The sequence below is a fragment of the Octodon degus genome, unplaced genomic scaffold, assembly GCF_000260255.1.
Source record: "Octodon degus isolate 3935 unplaced genomic scaffold, OctDeg1.0 scaffold00269, whole genome shotgun sequence".
NCBI lineage: Eukaryota > Metazoa > Chordata > Mammalia > Rodentia > Octodontidae > Octodon > Octodon degus.
Window position 1 is genome coordinate 149,077 of NW_004524845.1, and position 17,618 is coordinate 166,694.

The window sequence follows — 17,618 nt, forward strand, 5'->3', positions numbered from 1 at the left end:
GAAATGGAAGTCCTGGGCAGAGGCGGTGCGGAGCTCTCCTCACAGACCAAGCCCCGGAGCCCAGAGGCCGCACAGCCGCACTTAGCGGCCCACCCGATCCCGCTCCCTGGCCGACGCCTGGCCCAGCCTTTCCCGCGCCCGGGGCTACTCGGGACACGGTGAATGCAGGTTACGGCGGAGAAACCTATGAGCAAACCACTTAACTTCCACACCGTCAGAAAGGAAAAATGTGGCACACCCCTACCTCTGCTGTACTCACACTCAGCGCCTCCCACACCAAACCACGCAAAGGCGCCCAGCGCGCTCACAGCACCCCCTGCTGGCACGGCAACCTCGCCACGTGGGCGGACTCGCTTCCGGCCTCCAGGCTCACGCGCGAGAGAACGGAAATCTCGCGACAGGATTCTGCGGACAGCACGTTCTTTCTCTTTTTCTTTCTTTCTTTTCTTTCTTTTCTTTCTTTCTTTCTTTCTTTCTTTCTTTCTTTCTTTCTTTCTTTCTTTCTTTCTTTCTTTCTTTTTTTCTTTCTTTTCTTTCTTTCTTTCTTTTTTTTTTTTTTGAGACAGGTTCTTGCAATGTAGTTGAGGCTGGGCTTGCACTCACTATGGAGCCCAACCTGGCCTCAAACTCGGAAAAATCCTCCGGCTTCAGCTACGCGAGTACGGGGATAATAACGTGCGCCACCACGCCCTCCCGGAACTCAGTTTCTTTAACCTGTAGTTCCCACAGGGAGAGATTTTAATTCGCCGGAACTGATAGGCAACAAAGGAGCACAGCCAAAAGAAGAAGAAGAAAAAAAAAAAATCCAGAAGCGGAAGTCCCGCCCCCTTAGTCAGGAAGGAAGTGGAAGTCTCTGTAGCTACCCAGACGCCGCCATCGCGCGTGGTACTTGCTGTTAGACCAGAGGTGACTGAAACCTGCATCGCTGCAGAAGCTGAGACTGCGTGAGCCATGGTGGGGAGATCCCGGCGGCGCGGAGCCGCACGGTGGGCAGCTGTGCAAGCCAGAGGTGGCCGCACCGCGGCAGACGAAAATGAAGACGATTTAGGTGGGCCACCCTCACCCCGGGACTCCAGCTACTACCAGGACGAGGTAGATGACTTCCATGAGGCACGGGCCCGGGCAGCTTTAGCCAAGGGCTGGAGAGAGGTAGACAGCGGGGAGGAGGAGGAGGACGGCGAGGAGGAGGTGCTAGCTATAGATGTCGATGAAGACGGAGAGAGTACGGAGGAGGAGCAGGAGGAGGAGGATAGTGATGGGAGCTCCGTGCAGAGTGAGGCAGAGGCCTCTGTAGATCCCAGTCTGTCTTGGGGTCAGAGGAAGAAACTTTACTACGACACGGACTATGGCTCCAAATCCCGAGGCCGGCAGCATCAACATGAAGTAGAGGAGGAGGAGCGAGAGGAAGAGGAGGAAGCGCAGATCATTCAGCGGCGCCTAGCCCAAGCCCTACAAGAGGATGATTTTGGAGTCTCCTGGGTGGAGGCCTTTGCGAAACCCGTGCCACAAGTCGAAGAGGTTAAGACACAGGTCGTGAAGGATTTGGCTAAAGTTTCAGTGAAAGAAAAGCTGAAGATGCTGCGAAAGGAATCTCCAGAGCTCTTGGAGCTGATAGAAGACCTAAAAATCAAGTTAAGAGAAGTGAAAGATGAGCTAGAACCGTTGCTGGAGTTGGTGGAGCAAGGACTCATTCCACCCGGAAAAGGAAGCCAATACCTGAGGACCAAGTACAATCTTTACTTGAACTATTGTTCTAACATCAGTTTTTATTTGATCCTGAAAGCGAGAAGAGTCCCCGCACATGGACATCCTGTCATTGAAAGGCTTGTTACCTACCGAAGTCTGATCAACAAGCTGTCAGTTGTGGATCAGAAGCTGTCATCTGAAATTCGACATCTACTTACACGTAAGGATTGTGCTGTAAAGAAAGAACTGAACCCAAAATCTAAACTCACCAAAGCCAAGCCTAAGTCTGCTTCAGAGACTTCAGCTTCTAAAAATCGCTCTGATGATTCAGATTTTGATAAAGATGCTGCACTGAAATACTATAAAGAAACAGAGGACAGGCAGAAGTTAAAGAGAAAGAAAGAAGAAACCAACGCTGAAGAACTGGCTCATGAAGTTCAGAATTCCAAGAGAGCCATTACCTATCAGATTGCTAAAAATAGGGGACTCACACCTAGGAGAAAAAAGATTGATCGCAATCCCAGAGTGAAACATAGGGAGAAGTTCAGGAGAGCCAAAATTCGAAGAAGAGGCCAGGTTCGTGAAGTTCGAAGAGAAGAGCAACGTTATAGTGGTGAATTATCAGGCATCCGTGCTGGAGTTAAAAAGAGCATTAAGCTTAAGTAAAATACATGCTTAATTAAGGTTTTTGGCAATCATGTTGGATTAATAAATTTTTTTAACTAAAGTGATTATTTTGGTATATTAAGTTTAAAAGTTAATGCCAAGGAAGAGGGGGGGTTACTGCTTAATTTATGTGCTCTTTAGTTCTTATTGAAGTCATTAAGAGTTGTGGGAGCAGTATGAAGATGGTTGGGGAGACGACTGCTGAAAAAAAGACGTGCTTTATTTTGTAAGTTTTAGCCTGGTAAAGTTTCCTGTTCAGTTAATTATGGAGTGGTAATGGAACTTAAGCACTTGTGTAACTTTTTAGATAAGTAGACTGTACCTTAGGCAACATGTAAGACAGTGTATAGAAGTAGTTCTGCCATATATTTACCTAGCTACACTACTTGGGCTGGATGCTTATTAATCTGTGAGTCTAATGTTGAGTGGATTTTGTATATGTTATGGTAAAAGTATAGGAATGAAGAGAAACTTTGATAACAAAAAGGAAAAGGAAAAACAATTTGTGAATATTTTCTAATAGTCCTTCATATGATAAAAGTGAAAACTCCATTTCTGCGCTGGCTTGCAGTCATTGCTGAACTTTTTTAAAGATTTAAGTGGCAGCTTTAAGAGGTAACAAAAGTCAGTGACATTAGTCCCTGTATTGAGGGAAATGTTGATACTTAATTTTAAGGTGTTTAGGATGATGCCAGGGAAGAAAATGAGAGGCCTGGCAAAAGAAAGCACAGAACTCTTAGCTCTGCCATCACTTATTTATTAAATGTGCTATAACGGCTATCAATGCGGGATGATCAGTGCTTAACACACTTACCACGTACCAGCTCTGTGTCACATCTCACCCATAAAGTCGTGAGCTAGAACTGCCCTGTGTCACAGATGAGATGAAGTTCTTGGGGGAGATTAACTTTCTAAGAGACACCTTGGGATTTGAGCCCAAACTAACTGAATAAATGAGCATTTATTCTCTTTATCCCTGGCATACTGCTGCTTCCTCAGAGTACTGCATATGCCAAATTCTTTTGGGTTTTCTTAAAAGGTTGGAAGTGAAAGCATCAAGTGCTTACTACTCTGAATACCTTATTTCCCTTTATTCCTCAATAGCCCTATGTGGTGAATTCTATTGTCCACATTTTGAAGATGAAATTGTGGCAGAGAATGAACTTTACCAAAGTCATCTGGCTATTAAGTAACAGAGGGAGGACTTTTCAACCCAGCCTTTCTGGCTTTAAAGTCCAATCCTTTTTTTTTTTTTTTTTTTCTGATAAAAATAGAAAAAGTACAGATTTCAGAGTTATTTACCAAGGTGGTTTTGGTTTTCTTTGTTTTATGGTACTGGGTATTGAGCTGAGCACCCTGTACCAAGTTTTTTGTTTTTGGGGTTTTTTTTTTTGGTGGAACCAGAATTGAACTCAGGCCCTTGTGCTCGCCAGGGAAGTGCTTATTCTACTGAGCCATCTCTCCAGCCCCCCAAGATATTTTTGAGTTACTGTGAGTTTCATTGTCTTTTACCTTTGAGAGGCCAGAGAAGAATGATTACAAGCTGACAAGATGTTAGAATACTCAAGTTCCTAACCCAGCCCTAACACTTAGTAGCTGGGACTTGGGTAAGTTCTTGGTGTCTCTGTTCCTTGATGTTTCATCAAAAGCTTGAATAATAGCAGTGCCTTCCTACAGGGCTATTCTAAGGGCTAGGTGAAAGTGTATAAAGTACGTGAATGCCAGTTTGACATGGAGGCAGAGCTATAATACCTGGGACAGGTCTAAGTGAAAGCGTTTGGTGTTCTGTGCCAAACCCCTGAGGTAGACTAAGGTAGATAAAATTGTGGAGAGAGCAAAATGGTTGAAATGAAATAATCTTCATTTAGGAAAGTGGAAAAAATTAAGCCTGTCAGACACTTCAGTGCTATAGGCATTCATGATGACCTAGGAAGTAGCTGTTCTATCTTACAAGACATGGCTGTGTCTTATGTGAGTTAATAGCAAAAAAAGTTGCTGGATTTGACATTCACATTTTCCAAAATTAGTTGGGGTTCCTTTTGGGTTTTTTCTTGTTTCATTTTGTTGTTTGTTTTTTTCAAGACAAAAGTCTTTCTGTGTAATTCTGACTGGGCTTGAACACACTGTAGCCGACCCAGGTTGACCTTGAACTGGCAATGATCTTACTGCCTCAGCCTGTCAAGTGCTGAGATTACAGCATGCACCATCATGCCTCAAAGTCAATATTTAACATTCAGAGAGCACTAGCGGTGCTGAGTACTTTTGAGATGTAGAGCATGAATAATAAATTAACCAGTATAATACTCATTTTTCAGAGACTCTAAACTCGATAACATCACAAATCAGTTCCAATAAGGTAGATTACTGTCAGACATCAAGACAAAAACTTTTATGACAGCATAGTAAAATGATAGACAGCACATCTGTAATCCTACTACTGAGAAGCTGAGGCAAAAAAAATACCACTGCCAGTTTGAGCCCAGCCTGGGCTATATAGTGAGACCATAAAATAAAATATAGACAGCTATAGACATACAAAATTAAAGTGCTGGAAAACCTTAATAACTACTGACTGAGTTTTGACTAGTTGATTTCTCTAAACCAGCTATTTATCTATACCTATTCTTTAAAGAGTTAAGTAAACATGTTCTTTAGTTTTTGTATTGAAGTAAATTTTATTTAATAGACCTGTGAAACTACCTAGGAGAGTTATTTTTTATGACCTAGATAACTGGCTTTGATACATGCACACCACAGAATATATTTGATGTACTGAAGGAATGCCTCGAATTGCTTATTTTGCCTTGCTATATCTGAAATGAAAATTTTAACTCAATTTAATAGAGTATACAAGTTAACATTATCAAAATAGTTTAGAAAAGATGAAACATACAAGCCACATGTCAGGGATGAAGAACATTGAATTTTATATAATCAAAAATGAAGTAAGATTCAACTAGAATTTAAATCACTGTGTCTTCAGGTAATACATTTTAATTTTTTTAGATATTCATTTGTTTTAGGTGTGTATTCAGATGTGTATTTGTTTATTCTTAGCTGCTTGCCACAATATTGGGGATGGCCCAGGGCATTTGCTATGAAACTGTCCCCAGTCTTTTTTAGAGATAGAGCCCACTAAGTTGTCAAACAGACTGACTGGAAGTTACACTCCTCCTGTGTCAGCCTCCCAGAGTGCTGAGATTTCAGGAACATACCATCACCCACATAATTCCATCTATTCTTTAAAAAGAAAAACAGCCAGGCATGGTGGCATGCCAATAACCCCAGCATTAGTAGGCTGTGGCAGGAAGATCATCCTGAACTCGAGGCCAGCCTGGAATACATAGTGAAACCCTGTCTTCAAAAAGAAAAACTGATTTTACATTTGTTTCAAAGTGAAGCTTTAAATGATAGGAAAATACCAATAACATTTGTTAAGATACAAAACAAAAACTTGACAAAATATTTTAAGAAAAACAATACGTAAGCCAAAAATGGTGATGTAAGCCTGTAATCCCACCCTTCAGGGAGACTGAAGCAGTAGGTTCAAAAGCCTGAGCCCAGCCTCAGCAATTCAGAAATACCATGTTTAGTTGGGCATGGTGGCACACACCTGTAATCCAAGCACTCAGAAGGCTGCTCAGCAGTGTAGCGCCTGCCTGGCAAGCTCAAGGTAAACTTAAGTTCAATCCCCAGTACCAAAGGAGAAAAAAAAAAAAATGCTGCTGCAGGGGAATCACTGAGTTCCAGGCCAGCTTTGACTACATAGATTGAAGCCAGCTTGAACTGTATAGCAAGACCTTATCTCAGGAAAAAAAAAAAAAAAAAAAGATTCAGTGTCTAATTTCAATTTTTTGAAAATCTTTTATTTATTTGGTACAGGGTCTTGCTACACAACTTGGACTCATAATAATCCTGTCTTAGCCTACCCAGCACTAGGATTACAGGCGTGTGCCACCACACCCAGTTCCAGTGCCCTGCATAGTACACTTGGTTCCAGGGCCCGCACAGCATGACGTGGTACCGGGGATCAAACCCAGGTCTTTGTGCTTGCTTAGACCACTGAGCTATCTCCCCAGCCCAGATTCTGTGTCTTAAAATGCCTCGGGCAGGTGTACGTGTCTATAATTCAGGAGGCTGAGGCCAAGGATCTCTGAGTTCCAGGCCAGCCTGTACTACATAATGAGTTCAAGGCCAGCCTATACTACACAGTGATCCTGTCTCAAAAAGCAAAAATAAATAAGGGTTCAGGATAGAGGCTCTTGGTTCAGTCCCCAAGACCAAAAAAGTACATATATAAAGAACAATTAGGAACCAAACTGAGTTAATACTTTACTCCAGTTTTACCATTTACATGTGTCTCATCTGTGCACTTAACCTCTCTATACCCATTTTCTCACATTGAAAAGTATATGATAAGGCTGGGGATATAACTCAGTGGCATAAATGCCTGCCTGGCAAGGAAAAGGTCCTGAGTTCAATCCCTAGTACCACAAAAAAAAAAAAAAAGAAAAAGAAAAATATATGACTGACTGTTACAGCCACTTAGGTAGTTAATCTATATAACATATTTAGGAAAGTACTGGATAGACCATACATGTTCAGTGTCAGTTGCTAGTCAGCCATTTTAATAAAACCCCACAACATTTCAATGAGTTTATTTTCTTTTGGGTCTGGCATAGTGTTTCTTAAACTAGAAAGGCTAAGGATGAATTAAGTTTAAAATGCAGATTTCCATAGCTTAGCTCATACTCTGAACACACCTAGTATAAAGCTCAGGGATCTCTATTTTTATAAAGTCACTCATCAAGATTCTGAGCCATATGGTTTTCAGAACATGAGAAACTGCTCTGCACAGTTTTAGATTTCTCCTAGCTTCCAGCATGAGGCCTATGAGTGGCACTGACTACATGAGTGAAATAGAGTATGTGAACATGGCCTATGCTACTATTCTAAACTAATACTTCATTTTACCCTGGTTAGAGGAAGGAATTACGTCAATGGCAACAAATTCTTTTAATACTTGCAAGTTTTGTTTTACATTTATTCAGTGATTTCTCAATATATATACATATATATATATATATATATATATATATATATATATATATACCTATTTACAACATTAATGGTACATCAAAAGGAAATACAAGTAAAATGTTACTTTTTAACTTCATATTTGATCCAATTCTTCTGAATTATTTCAATGTAGAGCCAGCCCTTGATGGCCACAGACAGAATCAAAGAATCTTGATAAGAACTTAGATGAAAGCAGCTTTAAACAGAACCAGTGAGAATTTCAGAATAAAGCTCTTGTGTGTTGTTAAATGGAGATGCTCAGTTACCAGCTTTGGAGGCAAACGTTTAAATACTCTTATTACAAATAAAGCAATTAATTGCTTAAATAAGATGTGGGACTTCAGAAAAGGCTTGTATGTACCTTGGTAAGAAGAACACAGTGCCATGATCTGCTTCAGCAGTGTTTCCTGGAGAGGGGCAGCACAAGGGATGCTAGGCAGGTGAGATTCTAGCCAAAGGCCACACAGGGAGAGCAGAGCAAGAAGAGCCCTGAGAAGACTGGAACGTTTGGCCCATGAAGGCCCCCAGGTTGTCACTGAGTTCACTGTTCTAGCTCTTCAGTCAAGGTTTCTTCAGTGGTCTGGAGGGCTGTAGAGGGTCACAAGGCATTTAGCAAAGCCCTGTCTCAAAGGGGACACAGCTGCAAAAGCCCTGGAAGGGGTTGGGGAGTTGGTGGGAATAAGAGCACAGATTGGAAGAAGCTTCAGAATTTGGAAAATAAAAGGATCAGAAAAAATAGGAAGAAGTTACAGATGGTGAATAAAGCAGCTGCCCAAAAACTCCAGTAGCACTGAGATACAAAGAGCCACTCCCATGGGCAGCTGAAGGAGACCCTATAATAGTAGAGCTTCATAAAAAGATATTCTCAGGGGCCAGGGAGATGGCTCAGTAGAATAAGCACTTCCCTGGCAAGCACAAGGACCTGAGTTCAATCCCCAGTTCTGCAAAAAAAAAAAAAAAAGATATTCTCAACTGTAGCTGCAGATGATAGCAGCAAAAATAATCCCTCACAAAAAGAGACCAAGTGCAAAGAAACAAAGCTTTTATTCTGAGCTCATGACCAACCAATGCCATGACTTTTAAGTCAGGGCTCCCAAAATGTCAGCCCCACCCTGAACTTTGCTTGCAGGTTATATACTTTTTAGGTTTCCATAGTAACCACATTATCTCATTTTCAAGAGTGATAAGAATGTCACAGAATTGCAACAAGGTTTACATTTCCAAGACGCTGTTGTCCATCTGCCTGTCATGGGGCAGTGTAGTTTAATGTTTGGCCTATTCCCCAAGTTGTCTTAACTATTTGTTCCTATTTTATGACCCTAGTTTTCTGTAAGTGGGTATATGGTTAGCTACATGGGAGGGGGTGAGGGAGGAGTCTAACTTGTGACCCTTAAAATGGAGTTTTTTGCCCCATCAAAACTATTGACCAAAATAGCACACAAGTGTTTTATTTTGTACTATAAATGTTGCGCATGTATTTTAAAGTATTTTGAGTATAGGAAAAATATATCCATGTTTCTGTCGGAAAACTGCTGCAGGTATTTTACTGAAACTAAGCAGATTGCTTATAAATCATAAGACTTTATGGCAGGTATAGAGATAAAGAACAGTGGGCTGAAATAAAAAAGGTATCACAGGTGAGGTATATTTATTAGCCAAGTATGGTGGTGCATGCTTGTGATGTCTGCACTGGTGTGGAAGGAGCACAAGTTTGCACCCAGTCTGGGCAAGTTAGGAAGACCTGTGAGGGGAAAAAAAAAAAAAGTGCTGGGGATGTTGCTCAGTGCAAAACTCACTCACTCCTTCACCTGCTGAGTTGAGTCTCCAAGATTGCAGAAAATCCCAAAGAACCCTGCCTTATTAAAGTTAGTTCAACATGAAGTCTTAAACTAGGTAACTTATTTTCAAACAAGCCTTTCCCCAAGTGCCATACAATGTCAAATAACTCAAGAAAACCATCCTTTCAGAATCTATCAATCTGCTATCCCACAATAGCAACACTTCTCGAGCACTGTCTTCTCTGGTTTATGGAAGTAAGAAGCTTACACTAAAAATACATTCTCATCCATGACCTTGGTCTCCAGAGACTCTTATCTCATGCTATACTCTAAATCCTTAAGATAAGCACCACTTACACACCAAACATTGATAACCAAAACTGTAGGTTAAGTTAAAAGCACCTCCTCTTCTTCCCATAATATTAACAGCATTTGATTCTTTATTATAATTCTTGGACTTTGTCACTTTAAAAAAGTACAGGAAAATGCTCTCTCCACTTACAAGAAGGAACAACATGTTCAGGCTTGATTTTATAATATTGGCTTCTTTAAATGTAAAAGCTGAGTCAGCTCTTATGTCATCAAGAGTAGCATTGTGCTTGTGTTATTGATTCAAACGCTAAATATCTATAAACACTTTTTAGATATAAAAAGCTAGCAACTTGGAATACCATCTACCTTTAAAGGAAAAGTCCACAAATAGCCTCACCTGTAAATTTTAAAGGACCCATGTGGAAGTTGATTATTTTTGTATTCACTATGCTACCACTGAATGATAATAAAACAAATAGAATTCTTAATAAAGAAGAATAAGCCAAGGTGGATGTGGTGCTATATGCCTGGGATCCCAGGTATCTGGGAGGATGAAGCAAGAAGATCATAAATTCAAGGCCAGCCCATAAATTTTAGGAAGGTCCTGTATAGAAAATTAAAAATACCAAAGAGCTGGGGAGGTATCTCAGCGGTAAGGCCCAGTGTACTGGAGGCTCTACTTGATCCTCAGCACCACAGGAGGTCTGGAGAGTCTCTGAAGCATGTCAAGGTTCATATACCTATAGGTATGTTGCTGGAACGAAAAGGAAAAAGCTAACGTGTAGCCTAATAGCATATTATACTTGTTGACTTGGTTACTCCCGTGGATGATTATTGACCTCTCTCAATAATTATTAGTGCCAGGCCTGGTGGCACACACCCATAATGCCAGCACTTGAGAAGCTGAGGCAAAAGAGTTGCCATGAGTTCAAGGCTAGCCTCAGTTACATAGCCAGCCTTGTCTCAATAACAAAAAAGAATGATTTGTGAAGATTCTCCCTTCTCTACCTATAATAGGTTAAGCACAGATTTTTCTCAAAGCTTTACTGAAACATTGCAACATATTCATGATGGAACCGGTGAATATGATCCTTAAGAGATTCTGCATGCAGTTAAGTGCAGGATAGGCATTAAAGCCAGTGTCTGGAATCTAGCTTCTCTCTTTAAGGAAGTATACAGTTTGCAGTTCCTAAAAGGCAAATATCTTTTATTAAGACATATCAAAAGAGTAAAAACAAAAAAAGCCTAACTTCCACAATGCTAAAAGATAAAGATGAAAAAGCTTTTACTTCAATTCAGTTTTATTTTTGTAAGTTTGGCTATTTTGCCAAAATGATAAAATGTAGCCAAGAATACTTAACCCTATGTTAGCCCATTTGTTTACATGTCTATTTAACCCTCACATTCTGAATAAGAAACACACGAAAATGACAACTTCAGCAGACTAGGGTCGGCAGGTCAGGGAAAGGCCAGAAACTTAAACTTCCTGAACTGCTTGAAGTTGGCTTCTTGTAAACATTTCTTTTCTTTTCTTTTCTTTTCTTTTCTTTTCTTTTCTTTTCTTTTCTTTTCTTTTCTTTTTATGCTTCTTGTTTAAAAGACCTGGTGAATGACTGTACTCAAAGTCTCATGGTAATTTCTGAAGGTGATGTACGAATGTTTTACAAAGGACAGTAACAACTGAAGGGTCTGCTTTCCTTCAGAGAAGGCAAGGCTGAACGGAGGGAAGGTGGGCAAACATCACACCACTGAGCTTTACCCCTGCGTCCACTTAGGCTCCCGCAGCGAGCAGGAGCTGCTCAGTCAGGCGGCCTGGATCAGTAAGTATAGGAACCAGAGACGCCTTTCCTGGACAAGGAAATGTGACTTTCAGATCCCCGGTTCCGCCCCACTAACTCAAACAATGGAAAGGAAGCAACTGGCTGTCAGTAGCGTGAGGCAGGCGCGGCTCCGCGTGGACAATCACGCACTCTGCCGGCCCGGGGCGAGCCGCGGCTCCACCCGTAGCCTCGGTGCCATTTCGACAGCTTCCGCCAGTCCTTCAATCCACACTTCTGCCTGCTCACACCACACCAAACAGCACATCCTCCCGCCAGTTCACTGGCCGAAGGCGACTGGGGCGGGAGTGCCAGGCTGCTTGCGCAGTGGGCGGTTGGTCGGGCCCCCGGGGTCAGGGGGCGGGACGAGGTCAGGGCGGCCAGGGAGAGAGGCGGGGCCGGGCTGAGAGGCGGAGCCACGTGTCAGGAGGAGGGCGTGGCCGGGCCTCGTGGGGAGGCGGGCCTGGAGGGCGGGGCCGGGTGCTCCCGGGGAGTCCAGGGCTGGGCGGACCAGGGCGCTGACGGGTCTGGGCCGCTGTGGGCCGAGTGCTCCCCTCAGCGCAGGCCGGCGCACCGGAGGAGGCGAGCATGGCCGAGCCGGAGCCGGCCGACCAAGCGGACCGGGAGCGCGAGGCGGGGCCGCTGGCCTCCCCCGCCGGGCTCTCGGAGCCGGACTCGCCGGTGGCCGCCCCCTTTTTCCTGCTGTACCCGGGCGAGGGCGCCGCCGGCTCAGCGGCCCGCCCGCCGCCGCAGCCTCCGCGCGCCTGGAGGACGCCGCCGTCGCCGGGCTCACCGCTGCCTTTCCTGCTGCTGAGCCACACCGGCGGCTGGGCGGGCGGGCACCGTGAGTGTGGGTCACGGGGTGCGGGCGCGGGGTCCTCGGCGGGGCAGGGCGCGGGCAATGCGTCAGGCTCTGAACCTCGCCGCGCTCTGGGGGCGGGAACGCGCGGGTTGTGCACACCCCTCCTGCCTTGCAACAGGAGAACCTCCGACTTCGCTTTTTCTGCCTCCTGATCAACCAACCCCTAGGAGTAAATAATCGAGTTTTACTCAGTATTTCTTCTGTGCGTGTGTCGCGATTATCATGATTAGTATGACCCTGTGAACGGATCAGGATGCCCCCTTTCAGACGAAGACGTTGAGAATCAGAATGATTAGTTAGGTGATGTGCCTTCAGCAACATCTAGGGAGAAATGAAAGGAGTAATGAAGTTGACCCAGATTTCTTGTCTACAAAGCCCATACCCTTTAATGAAACCACAGGGAACCAAAGCTGAGATGTTTTATCTTAGATTACAGTAGTAAAAGAGTCCTTGGACCTGCGTGGTGGTAATCCAGTGTTCATTTCTCTTTGTTACTGACCTGAAAGTGGGCCCAACTGACCATTTGTGTAGACTTAGAAAGGCAGCAGGGTGAGTGTTGGGGAGATCTGTATTAATCGCTAGTGGGAGTGGGTGTCTCACTCAAATCTGAAATAAGTCTTTTATATGGCCCGGAAGGAAAAGGTCAGAATGTACCCAACATTCACTACGTTTCATTTTCAAAGGACATTCACTACGTTTCATTTTCAAAGGAATCTGTTTTTTACTTTGCCCTTTCAGCACACTCTTCTATTCCTCCTTAAAATTTTCTATTTCCATGTAATCTGCATACTAAACCCCACTGTGGTGGAATGAAACCACTCTTATCTCTTAACTAACATGGGTGGCATAAGGTTTGATATAAAAGAATTGTCAAAAGTTGGCCTGTGTCTGTTGCAGGGATTATCTGAATTTCAATAATAATTAGATTCGTTTTAGTGAAGGTTCAGTTTTGTGTGTGTGTGTGTGTGTATGTGTGTGTGTTAAGTATTGCTTAAAACTGGAGCAAAAGTCTTAAGGACCAGAAGCAGAGACTTACAGCTGAGTTTGATGAGGATGCACTCACAGTATTAGCAGGTGTGTGGAACAAGTTGTTGTGTCAGCACATAAAAGCTCTAGTATTTCATCGGAACTGGTGCTGTTCTATGATTTCTTCATGGACTTTATTTCTGAAATAGTTCAGTGTGTAAGTGCTCAGAAAAGTTACTGGGCAAATACACAAGTCCAGCTTCTGCTTTTAAAGCCCAGTGAACTAAGATATTGTATGCAATTTTTTAAAAAAGTTTGTAATTTAGGACCCAAGCACATATAAAAAGGGATAATTTTTTCAATATGAGTGAAAACAATGGTTGCCCTGATGAATCACTGCAGTCTTTTTTTTTTTTTTTTTTTTGTATTTTTTAGGGAAGGGTCTACAGGGTATTCAGGGTCTCACTACTAGATCAGACTCGTAGTGATTCACCTGTTTACAGCACCCCCCCCCCCAAGAGCTGGGATTACAAGCTTATGCCCCACCAGGCTGGCTCAGTCTTAATTGCTGTCTCAGTGCACCCCCTGGACAGGGCTGGCACGGCAGGCTTGGGAATCAAACTCCCTGCTCCTGCTCCTGCTTGCAGGTGCTTTAATTCGCTGAGCTATTTGGCCAGCCCAATCTTTGCAGTTTTGATATCGTGTACTTGGATATCAAAACTCTGATGCTCCTAATAGTTTATTTATCTTTATTTTTGTTATTACTATTTTTAATGTATTTGGTTGTTATAGCTACACTGTGTAGCTCCGACTCATGGTTATCCTGCTTTCAGCCTCCCCAGCACTAGGATTACAGGCCTATGCCACTACACTGGACTCTGGCTGGCTCAGCCTGTCCTGGAGGCAGGGCTGGCCATAGTCCCTGTACATGCCTAAGCTTGCCTAAGCAGGCGCTATAGTCCCCTGAGCTATATTGCTAGGCCTCCTGGCAGTTAACTTTAAACACTGGAGACAAATCAGTTTTTTAAAGTCTTCCTATTGTTATTTTATTTTGAAATCAGGGCATGCCATCTGAACTCTTTTTAAAAACTTTGCAGCAGGGTCTCACCAAGTCACTAAGTTATTCAGGCTGAGCTTGAACTTGTGATCCTCCTCTCTCAACCTCCAAGAGTGCTAGGATTGTAGCCTGTGGCTCCTATACCTGGCAGAGATTAATTGCTTGTTTTTTTTTTTTTTTTTCTTTCTGTATTTTAGGGAAGGGTCTACAGGGTGCTCAGGGTCTCACTACTAGATCAGACTCGTAGTGATTCTCCTGTTTACAGCCTCCCAAGAGCTGGGATTACAGGCATGAGCCACCATGCCCAGTATCAATTGTCTTCTCAGCGCACCCCAGGGTCGGAGTGGCATGGCAGGCCCAGGGATCAAACCCCTGGCCCCTGCGCCTGCTTGCAGGCACTTTAATCTGCTGAACTACTTGGCCAGCCCTGCTTGATTGATTGATTGATTGATTGATTTAATGTATTTGGTTGTTACAGGGTCTCACTATGCAGTTCAGACTCATAGTGATCCTCCTGTTTTCAGCCTCCCCAGTGCTGGGATTACAGGTGTGTGGTTTCTGTGGCTGGTTTAGCATGCCCAGAGGGCAGGGCTGCTGGGGCATGTGGTGCCAGGGATCGAACCCTGGTCCCTGCACTTGCCTAAGCAGGTGCTTTATTCCTCTGAGCTATCTTGCCAGCCCTAAGAGATTTATTTTAATTACTGGGACAGTATTAAGGTCCAACTCAACGCCTAAAGAATAATATGGTGACTGACATCTGCTTCTTCATCTTTCTTCAGCTTTGGTGGATAAATGCATGTGCCAAGAGCATATAATATATAACAGCTTTGAAAATCTATATTAAAATAATGGTTTTTGATTTTAAAAATTGTGTCTGTACCTCTGTTTTGGTTTGATTTGTTTTCGAGACAGACTGGCCTTGAATTCACAATGTAGCCTGGGCTGGTCTGAAACTCACAGCAGTCCTCCTGCCTCAGCCTTCTGAGTACTGGAATTACAGGCACACCCAGTCCTGTATTTAGAGTTTTTTAAATTAAGTTTTATTATTTATTTGTATTTTAGTGAAGGGTCTACAGGGTGTTCAGGGTCTCACTACTAGATCAGACTCGTAGTGATCCACTCTTTTATTTTTTTTTAATTTTATTCATTTATTTGTGTGTGTGTGTGAGTGTGTGTGTGGCCAGCTCAGCCCACCAGGGGGCGGGGCTGGCTGGCATGTGGTGCTGGGGGATTGAACCGCGGTCCCTGTGCTCTGCTAAGCTTGTTCTAAGTAGGTGCTTTAGACCACTGAGCCATCTCACCAGCCCGTGATCCACTTGTTTACAAGAGCTGGGATTACAGATGTGCGCCACCACGCCCAGTCTCAATGGCCATCTCAGTGCACCTCGGGATCGGGGCTGACATGTCAGGCCTGGGGATTGAACCCCCAGACCCTGCACCTGCTCGCAGGCACTTTAATCTGCTGAGCTATTTGGCCGGCCCTTAAATTAACTTTTACATGAGAGTTCAGAAACTGGTTTTAATGACAGTACTGAAGAATAAAACGTGTGCAAATAAATAAGGTAGACTAAACTTTTTAGAATTTGTGACATGTGTAAAGTCTTAAGATATAATGTCTAGGGCCAGGGATATAGCTCAACAGCACAGCACCTGCCTGGCGTACATGAGGTCCTGAGTTCAATTCTTGGTATCCCAAAACAGTAAGAACAACAAAAAGATATAATGTCTATACAACCAGTGTGCTTAAGTACATTGTGAAAGAAGACTTGCAGTGTGCCTTACTGAATTGTGTTGCTAATCTCAGTTTTTATGCACCTTTCAAATCTCGTTGTGTATTCTATACCTTTTTAAGTTGACTTTAAAAAATAACCCAGGCAAGATGGCACATGCCAGTAATCCATGCCAAAGATATAGCTCAGCGGCATAAGTGCCTACCTGGCAAGCACAAGGTCCTGAGTTCGATCCCTGGTACTGCAAAAAAAAAAAAAAAAAAGCCTATAATTCAATCCTCAGAAGGCTGACTAAAGCAGGAGGATGGCCACATTTGCATACAAACCTAGAAATGAGTGTTTAAGGAGAGAAAGTTACTTATATGTTTATAATTATATATATGCACATTATACACTTATAATTTATCCTCAACGATTATTGTCCCCTTCTCCCTTTTTTTTAATTGCTTAGTGCTGTAAAAAATTATACCTTATAAATTCTACCAAGTTACAAGTTGAATATGCACTAACCAGTTTATTTATTGTATGTTTTTTAAAAATTTGATGAAATAAAAATTCTTTCCTTTGTTTTGTAAATATAGAATCTTGTGCCTAAACTGAGGATTATGGGACCAGAGATGAAACTGTTAGAACAAAAGTTCTGAACATTTTCCTTCATAGTCATGACTTTAGTTTTTTTTTTTTTTTTTTTTCTGGTACCAGGGATTGAACTCAGTACCCTGTGCTTGCCAGGCAGGTGCTTATTTTACGGAGCTATCTCCCCAACCCATGATTTTAGTTTTTGAAACAACAGGTTGAATTGTGAATTTTTTTAAAAATTATTTATTTATTTATGTGTGTGTGTGTGTGTGTGTGTGTGGCCAGCTCATTCCACCAGGGGGCGGGGCTGGCTGGCATGTGGTGCTGGGGGATTGAACCGCGGTCCCTATGCTTTGCTAAGCTTGTTCTAAGTAGGTGCTTTAGACCACTGAGCCATCTCACCAGCCCTTTTTTTTTTTTTTTTTTTTTTTAATCAGAGATCAAACTCAGGAACTTGAGCTTATCAGACAGGCACTTATGCCACTGAGCTATCTCCCCAGGACTAGTTGTGCAATTTTTTTTGTTTTTTTTTAATTTTGTTTTGTTTTTTTTTCTTTCTTTCTTTTTGAGGCAGGATCTTGTCATGTGTTCCAGGCTGCCCTTGAATTTACTGTGTAACCAGGCTGGCCTAGAACTCCAGTGATTCTGCTTCTCCCTCTGGAGTGCTGGGATTACAGATGTACATCTCTGTGTCCCTTTGAGTTGTGACTTTTTAAGAGACAGCTTATTAGTGTGTTAAGCACAGATGGGTGCCCTTGTTTATAATATTATGATAATTTGTTTTCAATTTTTTGTTAATAAAGCAAAGACATTTGGCAATAACAGAATCTTGCTTTTTCTTTCACTGCCCCTCTTGATAATTGATTCATTCTTCAGAAAGTGTTTTTCTTACTTGCCCTTTTAGATTCATTCTAGATACTGGTCTATTCTAAGTTGCACTTCATTATATAACAAAAGGATGTCACTAGTAAGATAATAGTAGAAGATAACAGTAGTACTAGAGGCTCTTTTTTTTTCCTAATTTTATTGAGAAACAAATAGCAATGAGACAGTTTCAAACCAAACTGGTAGGACAGTTTCAATAAT

At 42.7% G+C, this 17,618-nt stretch overlaps 2 protein-coding genes across 7 annotated transcripts in view; both read left to right on the top strand.

The window, feature by feature from the left end:
- Positions 1-816: 816 nt before the first annotated feature.
- On the top strand, positions 817-3,725 carry Utp3 (UTP3, small subunit processome component). Its single transcript, XM_004646540.2, has one exon. The coding sequence runs from the start codon at positions 952-954 to the stop codon at positions 2,350-2,352; it is 1,401 nt and encodes a 466-aa protein (XP_004646597.1). The 5' UTR covers positions 817-951; the 3' UTR covers positions 2,353-3,725.
- An 8,127-nt stretch (positions 3,726-11,852) lies between these two features.
- Positions 11,853-17,618, top strand: part of Rufy3 (RUN and FYVE domain containing 3) — a 93,881-nt gene continuing 88,115 nt past the window's right edge. For all 6 annotated transcript variants that reach the window (XM_023706774.1, XM_023706780.1, XM_023706781.1 and 3 more), the window contains exon 1: positions 11,853-12,182. In XM_023706774.1, coding sequence (XP_023562542.1) covers positions 11,927-12,182 — 256 coding nt within the window. In that variant the 5' untranslated portion in view covers positions 11,853-11,926. The remainder of the gene's footprint in view (positions 12,183-17,618) is intronic.